Genomic DNA, 14356 nt, shown 5'->3' on the forward strand with positions numbered 1-14356 from the left:
GTTCTCTAGTTGCGACATCTGATCATGCCTTGATTTCATTAGTGGTTAAGACTGAGCAACCTGTCCCTGATGTATCCATATTCGTGTTATATTTATATAAATTCTAAGCTGACTGGAATGGCATTATGAGTGATCTTTTGTATCTGAATTGGTCAAAATTACCTTAAATTGTTGAGCATGTTGTTCTTTTGAATGAGAATCTGGTCAATATAATTGATAGGCATATCCTATCTTGTGTGCCAAAGGATCAAATGAAAGACAAATACTGGTTCAGTGATGATTTTAGAAATGCTTATTTAGAGAAGCAGAAGGCCTATAATCTTTGGGAGGGTAAAAAATCAGATTTAACTTGGAATAACTATACTCAGGTAAGAGCTGTTGCTCAGAGATTTTATGCTTCAACTGAAAAAAATACTGTTTAACCATAAAAGAAACCATTTATGGTATAACCCAGGAACATAAGTGGTGGGTTATGCTTGAATCTGAATTATTTTTTTTGTAGACTAACCAGTTCCTCCTTTCCTTGAACCAGATGGCTCTGTCACTCACTGTCTAAAAGAAAAGGCAACTCTTTTGGCTGATGTGTTTGACAGTAAGCAGAGTAATGAGAAACTTTATCTTCCTCATTCCTGTTTTCCTGAGGCTAAACTAACTAGTTTAGCCTTTTGGTCCTGTGAAATTAAAACATTTTTCATGGACCTTGATGCTTGTGGAAGTGTAGACCCAAATGATATTTTTCCATTGTTTTCTATAAAGACTGCTAATTTCTTAGCTCTACAGTAATTTATTTGTTATTTTTTTGCAAGTTAACAAGAAGAGGTTCTTTAAGCACTTAGTAGAGAATTGATAATGTAACTCCATTATATAAATGTGTTTGTGGTAGCTCAAGTCCAGCTAATTACTGCCCAGTTTCCATAACTCCCTCATTATCTAAAGTTTTTTAATATCTTTTGGCAAAACATTTAAATAGATCCCTAGTTTGCAATTTTGCTTTCGTAAAAACCTTGGAGCATGTGATGGCCTTTTTACAATCTCCAATGCTGTACAGAAATCCCTTGATTGTGGTCAGGAAGTTCATATGATTGGACTTGGTTTTAGTGCTGCCTTTGACTGTGTTAATCATGAGGCCCTTGGTTTCAAACTCAAACAGTTGGGAGTTGGTGGGTCTTTTCTTAGCATCATTACTGAATTTTTGAGTAATAGATTGTAAAGAATTGTTGTTAATGGGCACCATTGAGTATAGGAATGTGATATCTGGTGTTTCACAAGTTAGTGTTCTTGGCCCGTTACTTTTTATACTATATCAAGTTAATACATGGTGCAAATGAAGTATGATTGCAAATAGGTTGAGGACAGTGGCTTCTCAACATCCGGATGTCAGCATTGATAATGTTTCTTTAACTCTACGACTCTTAAACTTTTAGGTGTGATTCTTGATAGCACATTTACTTTTGAGAAACACATTCAGTCTGTTTTTTCTTCCATAGCAAAAATACTGGCATATAGAGGAAGTCTTAGGATTTTCATGGATCAATCTATTCCAAAGTGCTTTAATTCTTTCATTCTGCTCTGTTTCAAGCATTTCTCTCCAGTCTGGTCTTCAGCTGCTGAATCGCATCTTAATTTGTTGGTCAAGAACATGCATTCTACAGTATTAAGAAGAGAATTAGTTAGCCTTCTTGCTCTTATTCACTACTGCAACTATTTCTGCCAGAGGGAAGAGCACTGGATGATCAATTACATTGGAATTCCCTAAGAAGAGTGAGAGACAGTTGTTTTGAGAATTTGACTAAGACAGAATCTTGTCATTTCAGAATACAATTCTCCCAAATGGAAACTGTTATGCAAAAGGAATTCCAAAGCCTTGGCTCAGGATATAGACAATTCATTTGTATGGTATCTTGACCTCTGGGTCTTTCATGTTTTCTGTAATGCAAGAAAGACTCCTTGCCCCTCACCAGTGTACCAGCCAGGAGCAGGTCGGGACCTCTAGAATGGTTACACCAGCATTGCTGGTAGTAGCCTCAAGAGTGGGATCTAGAGAATTATCAATGATGATGTAGTCAACGTAGAAGGTATAAGCTCCTGTTTTGGAGTCGCTAAGCGAGATTCATGTTTAGGGATAACTGCAGAAGTTTTCACTTTCTGCAACTTCTTAATTCTCTCGTCTATGGTTAGGGTGATGAAATGACTTTACTGAGATTGATTGGAGAGAGCCTTGGTTATTCCTCTAAAAGGATTCTCTGTCTACATAGGACTGAGATTGATCAGCCGTTGATTCTTTGTCCAAGCTGGATACCTGTGAAGAGAAAGATCTGTTAGTTTAATCCCACCTAGAATGCCTGTATTTAGAGGCTGAATAATAAGGGGAAGAATTGAATTTTTGTTTCATGGCCAGAGGTTTATCTCTTGCAGCTGTCAGCGGAGCAACTCGAGGAACGGGGATTATGGGGATAAGGCCTTCCTCTTCCCATATTTCTGAAAATGAGAAAATTCCTCTTGCGCTACTCTCTCAGTAGCTTGAGATTTAGATAAATTTGAATTACAGTACAAATGGTCTGAGCAGACATAGGAAGAGTGGTGGAAGCTAATGTATTCCACCTAGGCAATGGAACACTTTATTAGTATTATTATTATTATTATTATTACTTGCTAAGCTGCAACCCTAGTTGGAAAAGCAGGATGCTATAAGGCAAGGGGCTCCAACAAGGAAAATAGCCCAGTGAGGAAAGGAAAAGGGAAAATAAAATATTGTAAGAAGAGTAACAACTTTATAATAAATATCTCCTCTTTATACTATAAAAACCTTAACAAAACAAGAAGAGAAATAAGATAGAAGAGTGTGCTTGAGTGTACCCTCAAGCAAGAGAACTCTAACCCAAGACAGTGGAAGACCATGGTACAGAGGTTATGAACCTACCCAAGACTAGAGAACAATGGTTTGAATTTGGAGTGTCCTTCTCCTAGAAGAGCAGCTTACCAAAGCTAAAGAGTCTCTTCTACCCTTGCCAAGAGGAAAGTGGCCACTGAACACATACAGTACAGTAACCCCTTGAGTGTAGAAGAATTGTTTGGTAATTTGTGTTGTCAGGTGTGAGGACAGAGGAAAATATGTAAAGAATAGGCCAGACTATTCAGTGTATAAGTAGGCAAGGGGAAAATTAACTGTAACCAGAGAGAAGGATCCAATGTAGTACTGTCTGGCCAGTCAAAAGACCCCATAACTCTCTAGCGGTAGTATCTCAACGGTTGGCTGGTGCCCTGGCCAACCTACTACCTATTAGTCAAATCGGAACGAGTCAAAGCTTGTGAAATGGTGGGCATCTGTCTTCCAATAGAGGTTGGAATAGCGGCGTGTTCACTAGGTGTATCAGTGCATGTATGCTTTTGTGTGACAGTGAGAGTATCCACAGGGATGCCTGCATGTTCAGAGACGTCATCACGTACACACGTAAGCATATTGACAAGTACAGCTGAAGCACGTGGAGCTGGAAAGTTAGTAGAAACTGTAATTACTTTTTCCTTCCGAAAAGATTGCTGTGAAGGTGAATTAGAATTTGATATTGACCAAATCAGTCAAACCTATAAATTAAATCCATTGTGTACATAACTGTGGATGTCCCGTTACTGCCTGAAAAAGAAAATTATGTTTTTTTGGCCGAGCCAAGAGGATCTTTTTGTGGGAAAAATTGGATTGCGGGCCTCTTGGTGTATGAGGCAGGCTGGACTCGCTATGCGTACATGGCAAGCTAGACTCACTATTTATATGAGACAGGCCAGATTCGCTATGCTTCCGAGGCAGGCCGGACTCGCTATGCTTACGAGGCAGGCCGGACTCACTATGCTTACGAGGCAGGCCGGTCTCGCTATGCTTACGAGGCAGGCCGGACTCGCTATGCTTACGAGGCAGGCTGGACTCACTATGCTTACGAGGCAGGCCGGTCTCGCTATGCTTACGAGGCAGGCTGGACTCGCTATGCTTACGAGGCAGGGAGTCTTACGAGGCAGGCCGGTCTCGCTGTGCTTCCGAGGCAGGCCGGACTCGCTGTGCTTCCGAGGCAGGCCGGTCTCGCTGTGCTTCCGAGGCAGGCCGGACTCGCTGTGCTTCCGAGGCAGGCCGGTCTCGCTGTGCTTCCGAGGCAGGCCGGACTCGCTGTGCTTCCGAGGCAGGCCGGTCTCGCTGTGCTTCCGAGGCAGGCCGGACTCGCTGTGCTTCCGAGGCAGGCCGGTCTCGCTGTGCTTCCGAGGCAGGCCGGACTCGCTGTGCTTCCGAGGCAGGCCGGTCTCGCTGTGCTTCCGAGGCAGGCCGGTCTCGCTGTGCTTCCGAGGCAGGCCGGTCTCGCTGTGCTTCCGAGGCAGGCCGGTCTCGCTGTGCTTCCGAGGCAGGCCGGTCTCGCTGTGCTTCCGAGGCAGGCCGGTCTCGCTGTGCTTCCGAGGCAGGCCGGTCTCGCTGTGCTTCCGAGGCAGGCCGGACTCGCTGTGCTTCCGAGGCAGGCCGGACTCGCTGTGCTTCCGAGGCAGGCCGGACTCGCTGTGCTTCCGAGGCAGGCCGGTCTCGCTGTGCTTCCGAGGCAGGCCGGACTCGCTGTGCTTCCGAGGCAGGCCGGACTCGCTGTGCTTCCGAGGCAGGCCGGTCTCGCTGTGCTTCCGAGGCAGGCCGGACTCGCTGTGCTTCCGAGGCAGGCCGGACTCGCTGTGCTTCCGAGGCAGGCCGGTCTCGCTGTGCTTCCGAGGCAGGCCGGTCTCGCTGTGCTTCCGAGGCAGGCCGGTCTCGCTGTGCTTCCGAGGCAGGCCGGTCTCGCTGTGCTTCCGAGGCAGGCCGGTCTCGCTGTGCTTCCGAGGCAGGCCGGTCTCGCTGTGCTTCCGAGGCAGGCCGGTCTCGCTGTGCTTCCGAGGCAGGCCGGTCTCGCTGTGCTTCCGAGGCAGGCCGGTCTCGCTGTGCTTCCGAGGCAGGCCGGTCTCGCTGTGCTTCCGAGGCAGGCCGGTCTCGCTGTGCTTCCGAGGCAGGCCGGTCTCGCTGTGCTTCCGAGGCAGGCCGGTCTCGCTGTGCTTCCGAGGCAGGCCGGTCTCGCTGTGCTTCCGAGGCAGGCCGGTCTCGCTGTGCTTCCGAGGCAGGCCGGTCTCGCTGTGCTTCCGAGGCAGGCCGGTCTCGCTGTGCTTCCGAGGCAGGCCGGTCTCGCTGTGCTTCCGAGGCAGGCCGGTCTCGCTGTGCTTCCGAGGCAGGCCGGTCTCGCTGTGCTTCCGAGGCAGGCCGGTCTCGCTGTGCTTCCGAGGCAGGCCGGTCTCGCTGTGCTTCCGAGGCAGGCCGGTCTCGCTGTGCTTCCGAGGCAGGCCGGTCTCGCTGTGCTTCCGAGGCAGGCCGGTCTCGCTGTGCTTCCGAGGCAGGCCGGTCTCGCTGTGCTTCCGAGGCAGGCCGGTCTCGCTGTGCTTCCGAGGCAGGCCGGTCTCGCTGTGCTTCCGAGGCAGGCCGGTCTCGCTGTGCTTCCGAGGCAGGCCGGTCTCGCTGTGCTTCCGAGGCAGGCCGGTCTCGCTGTGCTTCCGAGGCAGGCCGGTCTCGCTGTGCTTCCGAGGCAGGCCGGTCTCGCTGTGCTTCCGAGGCAGGCCGGTCTCGCTGTGCTTCCGAGGCAGGCCGGACTCGCTGTGCTTCCGAGGCAGGCCGGTCTCGCTGTGCTTCCGAGGCAGGCCGGACTCGCTGTGCTTCCGAGGCAGGCCGGTCTCGCTGTGCTTCCGAGGCAGGCCGGACTCGCTGTGCTTCCGAGGCAGGCCGGTCTCGCTGTGCTTCCGAGGCAGGCCGGACTCGCTGTGCTTCCGAGGCAGGCCGGTCTCGCTGTGCTTCCGAGGCAGGCCGGACTCGCTGTGCTTCCGAGGCAGGCCGGTCTCGCTGTGCTTCCGAGGCAGGCCGGTCTCGCTGTGCTTCCGAGGCAGGCCGGTCTCGCTGTGCTTCCGAGGCAGGCCGGTCTCGCTGTGCTTCCGAGGCAGGCCGGTCTCGCTGTGCTTCCGAGGCAGGCCGGTCTCGCTGTGCTTCCGAGGCAGGCCGGACTCGCTGTGCTTCCGAGGCAGGCCGGACTCGCTGTGCTTCCGAGGCAGGCCGGACTCGCTGTGCTTCCGAGGCAGGCCGGACTCGCTGTGCTTCCGAGGCAGGCCGGACTCGCTGTGCGTACGAGGCAGGCCGGACTCGCTGTGCTTCCGAGGCAGGCCGGTCTCGCTGTGCGTACGAGGCAGGCCGGACTCGCTGTGCTTACGAGGCAGGCCGGTCTCGCTGTGCGTACGAGGCAGGCCGGACTCGCTGTGCTTACGAGCAGGCCGGACTCGCTATGCGTACGAGGCAGGCCGGACTCGCTATGTGTACAAGGCAGGCCAGTTTCGCTATGCGTACGAGGCAGGCCGGAATCGCTATGAGTACGAGCTATAGAATAATAGGCACCTTCTAAGAGGGCAACCTCCATAGAAGAGGAGATAGTTATTGTTCACCTCATGATATGGTATTCTCAGCTGGGAACAAGGAGATACTTTCAGTACTGTACCTTGATTGGAGAATCCTCCAAATAAGAAAAGGCTCCCTGAGCAAAATCTCTAGGATATGTGTGATGCTCGCCACTGAGCACACTCGTGGGAGGACACGGTGATCTGTCAAAAATGGCGTAGTCTTGGACCAGGGATACCTGTAGTCTCAGGTTCAGGCTGTACTAGGGTTGAAACCAAAGGATCAGTATCAGTAGGAATAGATTATGGTTTACTATACCCCATAAGCCTGTTTCACTAATCCGAAAATCAATGCCATTGTCCAGTAAAGAAGGATCGGTGTGAGAGAGATCGTGTATTGCATGAAGAGGTTTCCGCTTCTTGTCTTCGGGACAGGAAGAAGCAGAGGGAGATCTATCCCTCAGCCTTTTTTTTGCAACAGGCACCATACTTTTCCCACTGTGAGGACAGCCACTCTCTATAGAATTCACAGGGTGAACTAAAGGGACACCACTTACCACAGCAGTTCGAACATAACGGATGCAGCGGATCTACCTCGACCTGGCTCGTGAGAGTTCCGCAAGGGTGCTCTTCAAGTCCAGGACAGGTTCACATACTACCTGAAAAACCACTTATATCACTAATATGCATACTGAAAGAAAAAAAGCACTCTGATACACAATTTTTCTTGTTCTGGTCTTAGCAAGGTGACTTGGGAGTAAACCCATATAAATGGTTCAGGGTTTGTATTCGCATATTAACAAATGTGTGGTGAAATATATTTATATTATTATTTTTATCATCATGGTTATCATTATTGTTATTTCTGCTAATGATAATGATAAATCTTTAACAAGACCATTATTGCATATGATTCAGAGAGGAAACATGAAGAATTGTTCCTAAGTGAAGGAGAAAAGGTGATGTAAGTTGAAGATTGATAAGTGATAAGAGACCAAAGGGAAAGGAAGGAAAATTAGAAATGGAATCATTAGGGCTGGATACTAAATTGATTCTACATAAAAAGCTTCAATACTGTATAAAGTATTCATGCTTTATAATGAACACTAGATAATGAGGGTTTTTTATGGTAAAGCAAAATCTAATTATTTATTTAGAATATACAGTATTTATTTTGTTTTTATGCGTTAAATAAATCACAGTACTTTGTTATGTTTACTTGTCTTCAAAGTAGATGTTGGTCTGTAAATATTGAAGTTACATATGTTAGAAAACATACTATGACTGTCTCGTTCAGTCAAGAGAGTCAAGAAGATGCTCATAAATTGTCATCATGTAAATCATTTGTACATTACTGGATATTTGAGTACGAGGCAGTGATCAAACCCCTTGAGATTCAATAGCCTTTTTCTCAGGACTTGCTAGTATCCATCTGTAAAAGAAAATAGTCTTGTTATCGAATATTTTCTGTGTGTTTATTCATACTTTTTTCATCAAATTCCTCAATGTTTCATGAGCAGTTGATAAATAGGTTCTTGAAAGAGAGTTAAAGTGGTTAAGGTAAATATTTTTCAAGTCTATTAGTTATTGAAGCCAGCACTGAGAAAGATATCAGTGATAAAATGATGTGCAGACTGGTGGATTATCACACACTTTTAAAGATATATGTGGGTATTATGTTTTAGATTATACTGTAAACTAGTTGATATAAATATCATCTCTTAATGGAAAGATATTACTGCACTGTATTACAAAACCAATTCTTTTCAACTACATAGTAGAATTGAATAAATCTTTATACTTAAAACAGAAGAGCACACTTTTTGTCTAGTTTCATAATTGAACAAAATTACCTTTGTAATAAGATTCAATATAGTTTTTATTTTAATGAGAATAGTTAAGGCAATTGGCTGTACGGAATAGTAATTGTCAAGATGCATTGATAGAAAAGTAATGGAACATGAAGAACATTGCCGTTTCATGGACAGTCACACTTACGCGAAAATACAGCAGGCAATGACACCGATGACGGATCCAATTAAGAAAATGGCGCCTGGAAATTTTTCCAAGGTATTACTATAAATGTAAGTGAAGGCAGGTTGCATTAGAATTGGTATAACTGCTTCACCCAGTGCAATGATCGAAAATATCCCTCCTAGTTCGTTTTTTTCTACAATCTTTGACAGCGCAGATCTTGCAGCTATGAACACGAATGCGCCAAGGGAAGAAACAACGAGAGCTGGAAAGAGACTCTGAGTGAGCGCACATCATTAAAAGATATTTAGTTAGGAAGGAGTGTTTACCACATTAGAAATACTGATTTACTTAGGAAGTGTTTTGTTACTGTGAATTGGCGAAGGTGAGGGCAAGCAATTTTATTTATTCCAGTTTCATCACTGAGAAGTTTAGGAACATCCAGCCCAAATGGTAAAGGCTATAAAAGTTTTTTCTTCTATTTGTACTGAATAGGTCTAATGTTATTTAAATCATTTTCATTTTAAATGGTTACAGAAAATTTATCAAATCTGTACAGAACTACACGTTTTGACTGTGTATATTTTATTAGTTAGGTTTTATTAGTACACTCTTTCATAAAATTATCATTATCTTAACGTATTCTATAGGCATTAGTAGCTCCTACATATACAGTCTTCATACTAGATATACAGTATAGTAGGTTAACAAGACCAAAGTTTAGGCTCATAGGTATCTTCTTGATGGTTTGTTTGTAAATGAGAAGGGAACATAGGAAAGTAATGTAAAGTTCGAGAAGCTAGAGAATTTAGTTGGAAGGTTGGCCAAGGCACCAGCCATCATTGAGAAACTACTAATAGAGAGTTATTTAGTTCTTTGTCTGTTGGTAATACACCATTGGATTCCTTTCTGGTTACTGGTTACCGCTCATTTTTCCTTTGCGTATTGTACGCGTCTACCGAATAGTCTGCCAAATTCCTTACATGGTCTCCTCTTTTATCTTACATCTAATAATACCAAGCAAACCACACCATTCTTCTTCACTTGAAGTGTTTAACTACGTTAACTTCATGGTATATACTATCTAGTTGGCACGTGTAGAAAAGACTATTTAGCTATGGTAAGCAACTCTTCTAGGAGGAGGACACTTCAAAATCAAATTGATGTTCTCTAGTCTTGGATAGTCTATACCATGGTCTTCCACTGTCTTGGTTTTCCTGCTTGAGGGTACACTCAAGCACACTATTCTATCAGTTTTCTCTGTTTTTTTCAAGTGTGTTAGGCATGCTTAATAGGAGGGCCAAGGATGCTTGGTGGTTTATTAGGAGGTTTTTTTCCAATCCTGAATATCCTAGAGTATTGTATTCTGAAAAACATTTTTTTTTCTGTGCGTATTAATAGTATATCTTACCCAAGTATAGAATCCAATCATATGGGGCAGTCCCAACCATTATTCCATAGAAGATATGTGACACTGAGCCCACGAATCCTAGTAAACTGTCTTCCAGCCTTAAGTAGTAACTCAGTATTGGTAAGATGACACAGGATGCTAAAAATGAGGAAACAGATTTTAACAGAATTTATTTGCATTGTTAACAGCATTTATATTATATTTTTTTTTACTGAAAGTTAAGTTTGTTGTACAAATTAAGCATCTCAAGGCAAAGATAAATTGGTTATATATTTCATTTGTTGCTAAGGAAGATTTAAGTCTTCCAGTCTGTAGATCTTGTGGTGATTATGCCAGAAGGATACAAGGCACTCCATCCCTACCGAAGACCCCATCTCTTTCAATATCACTTACATTTGCATTCATATCTCTTAGCACAGCCACCCTTTATCACCTACAGTCACATTTGTATCTCTTAGCACAGCCACCCTTTATCACCTTCAATCACATTTGTATCTCTTAGCACAGCTACCCTTTATCACCTATATTTGCATTCATATCTCATAGTACAGCCACTCTTTATCACCTACATTTGCATTCATATCTCTTAGCACAGCCACTCTTTATCACCTATATTTGCATCCATATCTCTTAGCACAGCCACCCTTTATCACCTACAGTCACATTCATATCTCTTAGCACAGCCTCCCTTTATCACCAACATTTGCATTCATATCTCTTAGCACTGCCACTCTTTATTACCTAAATTTGCATTCGTATCTCTTAGCACAGCCACCCTTTATCACTACATTTGCATTCATATGTTGTAGCACAGCAACCCTTCATCACCTACATTTGCATTTGTATCTTAGCACAGCCACCCTTCGATGCCTGTCAAATAGAGATTCACACTTTTCTAAAAAGGCTATTTTTTACTTTCATTCTTTTCTAGACCTATACTGTAGGCATTCCCTAGCTCAAGTTTTATTCTTTCAACGCTCAAAATTCCCAATAGAGATTTTTAAAGTGATACATTGTACCTTTTCACCTTTCCTGAACTCTGTCCGTTATTGCAGCTGCTACCCCTTCCTTATCTCTACAATTTTCAGCTACCCCATGGACCTAAACAATCACTCTTTACTCCTTTCAATTTTTGCACACATTACCCTTTTGCTTTTATACCACTTAGGGCTGAAGCATCAAGCATTCTCTCGTGAAGAAATCAGCTATCATAGATTTCTCATTTACATCACAACAACACAAATTCAAGACCTTTTTTTTAATGGAATAATACAGGGTATTGGGTTTCTAACTCCATGCTTGCAGCTTTCTCCCCACACACAATGGCTGATATGCAATTACTTCTTTTTTTTCATCCCACTAGGTTGGATTTGTGATTGTCATTGGCTTTGCAAAAGGAGGTTCAGCTGCTGTGATGGGTATATTTCCTCCCACCAAGGGATAGACAATCATTATTTCAACAATCTCCTTTCTTGAGATACAAGATATTTGCAGCCCAAATTATTGACACTAACTAGAACCACTTTTTTTTCAGGATGTACAGTACTGTTTACTACCACTATTTCATCAAGATGGGGAGGTTATCTTCCATATATATATATATATATATATATATATATATATATATATATATATATATATATATATATATATATATATATATATATATATATATACATATATATATATATATGTATATATGTGTATATATATATGTATAGGGCCTATATATATATATATATATATATATATATATATATATATATATATACATATATATATATATATATATATATATATGTATATATATATATATATATATATATATGTATATATATATATATATATATATATATATATATATCATCATCATCATCTCCTACGCCTAATGATGCAAAGGGCCTTGGTTAGATTTTGCCAGTCGTCTCTGTCTTGAGCTTTGAATTCAATACTTCTCCATTCATCATTTCCTACTTCATGCTATGTAGGCCTGGGTCTTCCAATTCTTCTAGTGCCTTGTGGAGCCCAGTTAAACTTTTGGTGAACTAATCTTTTGGGGAATGCAAAGAGCATGCACAAACCATCTCCATCTACCCCTCATCATGATCTCATCCGCATATGGTACTCGGGTAATCTCTCATAGTTTCATTTCTAATCCTCTCCTGCCATTTAACTCCCAATATTCTTCTGAGAGCTTGTTCTCAAATCTACTAAATCTATTGGAGATTATTTCATTGTCATATCATGACTCATGTCCATAGAGTAACGCTGATCTCACTAAACTGATACAGTAGTCTGATTTTTATATGAAATTTTAGGCGATTTGATTTCCAAATTTTACTTAACCTAGCCATTGTCTGATTTTCTTTTTTCAGTCTTTCACTCTAATTCTAAAGACCCTGTATTGGAGATCATTGTTCTTAAATACTTAAATGATTCTACCTCATTAATCCTTTCTCCTTCCAATGATATTTCATCTTCCATTGCATACACCGTTCTCATCATCTTTGTCTTTCTTCTATTCATCTTCAGCCCCATGTCGCGTGATATTCCATGCATTGTGGTAAGCAAGCATTGCAAATCCTGTGGTTTTCTGCTAAGAAGGACTTCATCATCAGCATACTCTAGGTCTGCTAAATTCCTATCACCAATCCAGTCCAATCCTTCCCCACCATCTCTCTCTTCTACACATTATATATATATATATATATATATATATATATATATATATATATATATATATATATATATATGCGTAAAAATCACAGGAAAACGTGATGCTCAGATGCAGAAGAACCACAGGGAAAATGAAAATACAGAATATACACTTGAGTCCTGACTAGTTTCGTGATACTTCCTCAGAGGAAGTATCACGAAACTAGTCAGGACTCAAGTGTATATTCTGTATTTTCATTTTCCCTGCGGTTCTTCTGCATATATATATATGTATATATATATATATATATATATATATATCTCAAAGTTGGAAGCCTTAAAACTCTGGTAGTTAGACTGTATCGGAATGCTTAGGCCTACTTGTGAAAAGACGGATAAGGTCTTTTTTTCTAATTCTAAATTGCAATATCAAGGTCATATAGCTTACATGATGGGTACTAGATAAAGAATCTAAGGGAAAAAAAGGTTAAATTGAAACTGTAACTTTTCAAAACGTAAATCTCCAAAGACTGTGAAAATATGATTTTAAGGATGAAAGTCCGTTATCATTGCAAGGTCAGAGATGATAATGAAATTATTAGGAAAGGGATCATAAAAAACTGATAAGGCTGAACTGCAAGCATTCACGTTTCATTAGTATTTTTTTCTACCAATGGAAAAGTTGCAGATTTAATGCCATTGTTACATTGGTAGGCTCATAATTCACATTACTATATCTCCCTATAGTGAAGGCCATCAGCACGAATTATTACTAAAAAACTGTGGTGTTTTCCTTCGGTCATTGTACTTTATGTAATCTAATTTCCGAATCAGTTTCAGCATCATTCATTCGACTACCTTGAAAAGGCTTCTCTTCATTCTTAATATGGTATTAACCAAAGATAATAGACAAGAGATTGGCTAACTTGGACGCAAAGTCATTAGACCAATCTTTCATTTTTCAAGCAATCATATGTATGCTTGTTGATGACTATGACTATTATACTTCCAATATTTAAAAATATTTTTATTAAAGTATCAAATTGAAGCATTTAGATGAGGGGTCGGTTGCCTGATACCCCTTTCTAATACCCTCGAACATGGTTATATATATATATATATATATATATATATATATATATATATATATATATATATATATATTATATATATATATATATATATGAATTATAATTTGTCAGGTTTTTTAGAATTGCATATCCTTGCAATCATTAACCACATTTACTGGCAGCTGTCCTTTTAGCCTCTTTCTTTGACCCGCATGATGTAAGCCTACAGTAATAGCTTATTTAAGTATTCAGAATATAAATAACGCACCTAAATTATTTTTTTCTTTAACACCTTTCTCATCAATGTTATTTATTTTGCACGGACATCAAGAATACTGAAAGATGCTAGAAGAAAGAGCTCTATAAAAATCAATCCATTGTTCTTTAGTCTTGGGTAGTGCCATAACCTCTGTACCATGGTCTTCCACTGTCATGGGTTAGAGTTATCTTGCTTGAGGGTACACTCGGGCACACTTTTCTATCTCGTTTCTCTTCCTTTTGTTTTGTTAAAGTTATCATAGTTTATATAGGAAATATTTATTTGAATGTCATTGTTTTTAAAATATATTATTTTTCCTTGTTTCCTTTCCTCACTGGGCTATTTTCCCTGTTGGGTCCCCTGGGCTTATAGCATCTTAATTTTCCAACTAGGGTTGTAGCTTAGTAAGTAAGTAAATAATAATAATAATAATAATAATAATAATAATAATAATAATAGAAATTATTTACAAATAGTAAAGATGTACTCCCCGAAAGCACCTATGTAAACATAGTAAAAAGTGCTCACCCTACGTAGTAAGCGGTGTAGTAAACATTAATCAGT

The 14356-nt window shown here is 41.6% G+C and overlaps 2 protein-coding genes across 2 annotated transcripts in view; both read right to left on the reverse strand.

The window, feature by feature from the left end:
* Window positions 1-3997: 3997 nt before the first annotated feature.
* LOC137627341 (microtubule-associated protein futsch-like) lies at window positions 3998-6781 on the reverse strand. The gene is made up of 2 exons (XM_068358423.1): window positions 6743-6781; window positions 3998-6205 (listed from the first exon to the last, which is right to left on the reverse strand). Exons 1-2 carry the CDS (start codon window positions 6779-6781, stop codon window positions 3998-4000), a joined length of 2247 nt encoding a protein of 748 aa, XP_068214524.1.
* Window positions 6782-7581: 800 nt separating this feature from the next.
* The window catches only part of LOC137627839 (proton-coupled folate transporter-like), a 13224-nt gene continuing 6449 nt past the window's right edge, over window positions 7582-14356 (reverse strand). Inside the window, exons 3-5 of the mRNA XM_068359248.1 lie at window positions 9809-9946; window positions 8422-8662; window positions 7582-7855 (exon numbers count right to left, since the gene is read on the reverse strand). Of these exons, the coding sequence (XP_068215349.1) occupies window positions 7804-7855; window positions 8422-8662; window positions 9809-9946 (431 nt within the window). The 3' untranslated portion in view covers window positions 7582-7803. The remainder of the gene's footprint in view (window positions 7856-8421; window positions 8663-9808; window positions 9947-14356) is intronic.

The sequence above is a fragment of the Palaemon carinicauda genome, chromosome 35 (genome assembly GCF_036898095.1).
Source record: "Palaemon carinicauda isolate YSFRI2023 chromosome 35, ASM3689809v2, whole genome shotgun sequence".
In the NCBI taxonomy this organism is placed as follows: domain Eukaryota; kingdom Metazoa; phylum Arthropoda; class Malacostraca; order Decapoda; family Palaemonidae; genus Palaemon; species Palaemon carinicauda.

Bases quoted from the DNA above. Each gene is read 5' to 3' on its own strand.
- LOC137627341 (XM_068358423.1), bottom strand. From the start codon at position 6,781: ATGGCATTGATTTTCGGATTAGTGAAACAGGCTTATGGG. The intron at 6,206-6,742 runs GTATAGTAAACC...TCGTACGCACAG, and splicing joins TAGTGAAACAGGCTTATGGG to CGAGACCGGCCTGCCTCGGA.